A 3,609-nucleotide genomic window follows, 5' to 3' on the forward strand; every position below is an offset into this window, starting at 1 on the left:
TTCCAAACTCCATGTGAGGATCCGGATATAATCGGATAAAGCGATTTTAAAACAACAGATTTTAAATAAAAGGAGGCATATATTTTATTTCTTCAAATAATTATTGGAAAAATAAAATTATACCTAAAATACTAATTAGTAACACAGCCATATGCTTGCAAATAAATAAAGTAAATTTACGTCATATTTTCTGGAGAAAACATTTCAATGTTTCAAATTACCCTTTGGGCGGATTTTTAGCATTGGATCTAATTAGGTCCAATCCAAACAACGAAAGATTTCACAAGACCAGGGTCTCATAATTTCTTTTGGTGAAATCGATTTTGGGCGGATTAGCATTGGATCTAATTAGGTCCAATCCAAACAACGAAAGATTTCACAAGACCAGGGTCTCATAATTTCTTTTGGTGAAATCGATTTTGAAAGACTGATTCTTGATTTGAACCGTTGATCACGCACCATTGCTTGTTTGTGGCAGTCGTATGAAAATTCCGAAGTCAAAGTCGAATTACCGGGTAAATTACCTACGTCTAGGCGGGCGGATTTTTAGCATTGGATCTAATTAGGTCCAATCCAAACAACGAAAGATTTCACAAGCCCAGGGTCTCATAATTTCTTTTGGTGAAATCGATTTTGAAAGACTGATTCTTGATTTGAGCCATTGATCACGCACCATTGCTTGTTTGTGGCAGTCGTATGAAAATTCCGAAGTCAAAGTCGAATTACCGGGTAAATTACCTACGTCTAGGAAACTGAATTCTTCCATAGTCATACAATCTGCGGCACAAGCTCGGTGGATGACGCAAAGGTTCTTGACACTAGACAACTCCAGTTTGCGAAGACAAAGCTCCATTCAGTAACAAGAACTGCTCAAATGTTGAAAATAACATTTTACAAAGAAATTTCCCTGAGCCTCTTTTGTTGCCTCGTAAAAGATAATACGCAGGAACAAAGAGTTCAAAAGCCTCAAGGAGAAATTTTGATACCTCAACAAAATGTTAAAACCTAATTTGAGGAGGATGTCTTGACATCTTGTTATCTATCCTCTCACTCACTCCCTCCTCACCTCAGTTTGAAGTAAAACTCAATTTCCAACACAATGCAAAGTTCAAACACCTGTTCAGGACAGTTCTGAGGTCGTGGAAACTGTAAAATTATTACTAGACAAAAATATACCGTCACGACAGGCAAATACTGAGGTTGTGCAGAAATAAAAACCTAATTTGAGGAGGATGTCTTGACATATTCTTATCTATCCTCTCACTCACTCCCTCCTCACCTCAGCTTGGAGTAAAACTCAATTTCCAACACAATGCAAAGTTCAAACACCTGTTCAGGACAGTTCTGAGGTCGTGGAAAATGTAAAATTATTACTAGACAAAAATATACCGTCACGACAGGCAAATACTGAGGTTGTGCAGAAATGTCTGTCTCAGAAGCTATTCATATCTCAGACAGACTTATATCGTCATGGCAGGGGAAAACACTTGGAACAAAACCAGTGAGATCCGGCATTGAGCTGAATTTGAAAGTTGTCGCCTTTCAAGTAGGATTGAACGTTAGCAATCTGTGCCGGACTTAGCTTCCAGTTGCCCAAGTTGCCGAGTTGTTTGAGTGATTTCCATGTGCGCAGGAAATGCAAGACATGGGATTCTGTGAGATCATTGACAGCCTCGTAGATGTAGAAGCATTCTATTTGGTTTGGCACGGAGGTGATGGCGGTGAATGTCTTGGACGTGAGGTTAGGAACACTATGAACATGCAGGGTGTGAAGTCTTGGAGAACTCTCCACTATTCTGAGTAGTGTCTCACTGGAGACGATCTTGCCTAGTTGTACTTTGACTAATTTGTTGAGAACTATCTTACTTCGTTCACCCCATGAGAGTTCTGCACCGTCTACAATGAGCATTTTCAGGTTGGGGCAGGAGTTGAAGATTTTGCTGACGTCCAGTGTGGCTAGGTATTCACCTGGATAGAAGCGGAGTGTGAGCTGGGTGTAGTTGGCACCTTGTGTGTTGAGGAACTCATAGAGGCCACTGATCCAGTGGGTTTCAGTAGGGATGTTCTGGAGGGCGAGAGAGGTAATGGAGGATGGAAGAAGGTAGAGGGCAGATGGAGAATGGTTTGGCTCGTTAATGGTGATCTTATCCAGTTTGGGACACAGTTTGGAGATGAGTTGCAATCTTCGAAGTGTTGTTCTCGAACAGCGGACCGTTTTCAAGTCAAATCTGAAAAGTGAAACATTGTAAGGATGTAATAATCGGGCGTTTACCATGTTAATCTACAATGAGAACCTCTCTAGTGTTCCTAGCTTCCTATATGGGTAATCAAGAGCATTTAAATTATTCTTGTAATGTGTTCACAAAATGTTGAACTTATCGGAAATTGAGTGCTTTGTTCTTTCTATTAAAACTATAGCGAACCTACTAGTTTCAATTAATTTTCAAGGTGAATGAACACATGTTCACTTTGAACACATTTTCCGTCTTTCGTCACTTATCCAAGGCTTCCCCACTCACCTAAGATTATCAATATGGTTGTCGTCAATGATCTCCATGGCTCGTCCAATGTGGCAGTACTCTCCTAAGCTCTCCAATGTGGGAACATTGTTGAGAGCAAAGATGATGCCTTCCCCGTTGACCCCGGTGTTGGCGATGTTGAGGACGCGTAGTGTACGACACATGGGGCTCAGCTTCTCACAGTACTCGAGCAGGAGAGGTGGGACTTCTTTCCGGGCGAGATCACCTTTGTGGAGCAGACGCTCTTGTAACGACCTGAAAAGGAAACGATATTTGTAATGTAATGGACACATTGTACACGAAAAGTCCACTTCGAGCCTCAGATGTAGGGATAAACAGCCCTAAAGGATGGCTTGAGCTTATACGCGTCTACGAATACATTGTGTACATTTGTATGAATTGCTGATCCCCGGGTTTACAGTCTTTATTCTTCTCAATTTTTGGACTTTTTTTGTGCCCAACCCCCACTCAATTTCTAAAGTTTTTAATGACGGCGATTTTACCCTCTTAGGCAACCCAACCATCGTTAGGGATAGTCTTAGATACGACAAAAAACTCACTTGGCTAAATGTTTGATGCGGCTCCAGCCGGACAGCTTCTTCTTGATCAGACTGGCAGCACTGTGTCTCTTACTGCTCTTATCTCTGAGCTCCACCTGATACAGTAGCTGTCGGATACCGGCATTGGTGACCTGTCTGGAGTGAGAGACATCTAGGACGGTCAGGTTGGGACAGGCTGCCCCGATGACCTCGAGAATGCCGTCGGTGGCGATGTTTCGGAGGCGGAGGCATTTCAGGTTGGGAGCTGCCACTAGGGCGGCGTGCAAGAGGTTGCGGTCTGGAAAAATGGAGAAAGAGGGTTGTCAGAAACAATCCATAAAATTTATTGATGAGCTGCCCAAAGTTTGGGTTGCCAGATCACACAGCACTCAGACAGAATTAGAACAGTGGCGTAGTCTAGCTAGACGTTCGCCTGGAGGCGTGTCCTCAATCCTAAGGGTTAGGTTGTAGAGAACGACTCCTCCATAACCCTCGCCTAGTGGTTATCTTCCACCCAAGAGTTTATTATCATTATTATTAGCCAGCCTTGT

At 42.4% G+C, this 3,609-nt stretch overlaps 1 protein-coding gene across 1 annotated transcript; it reads right to left on the reverse strand.

The window, feature by feature from the left end:
- Nucleotides 1-536: 536 nt before the first annotated feature.
- On the reverse strand, nucleotides 537-3,376 carry LOC103514562. Its single transcript, XM_017446280.2, has 4 exons — nucleotides 3,080-3,376; nucleotides 2,520-2,774; nucleotides 1,219-2,228; nucleotides 537-1,005 (listed from the first exon to the last, which is right to left on the reverse strand). The coding sequence occupies exons 2-3, from the start codon at nucleotides 2,681-2,683 to the stop codon at nucleotides 1,469-1,471; spliced, it is 924 nt and encodes a 307-aa protein (XP_017301769.1). The 5' UTR covers nucleotides 2,684-2,774; nucleotides 3,080-3,376; the 3' UTR covers nucleotides 537-1,005; nucleotides 1,219-1,468.
- Between the last annotated feature and the right edge of the window lie 233 nt (nucleotides 3,377-3,609).

The sequence above is a fragment of the Diaphorina citri genome, unplaced genomic scaffold (assembly GCF_000475195.1).
Source record: "Diaphorina citri unplaced genomic scaffold, Diaci psyllid genome assembly version 1.1 scaffold1170, whole genome shotgun sequence".
Lineage (NCBI taxonomy): Eukaryota > Metazoa > Arthropoda > Insecta > Hemiptera > Psyllidae > Diaphorina > Diaphorina citri.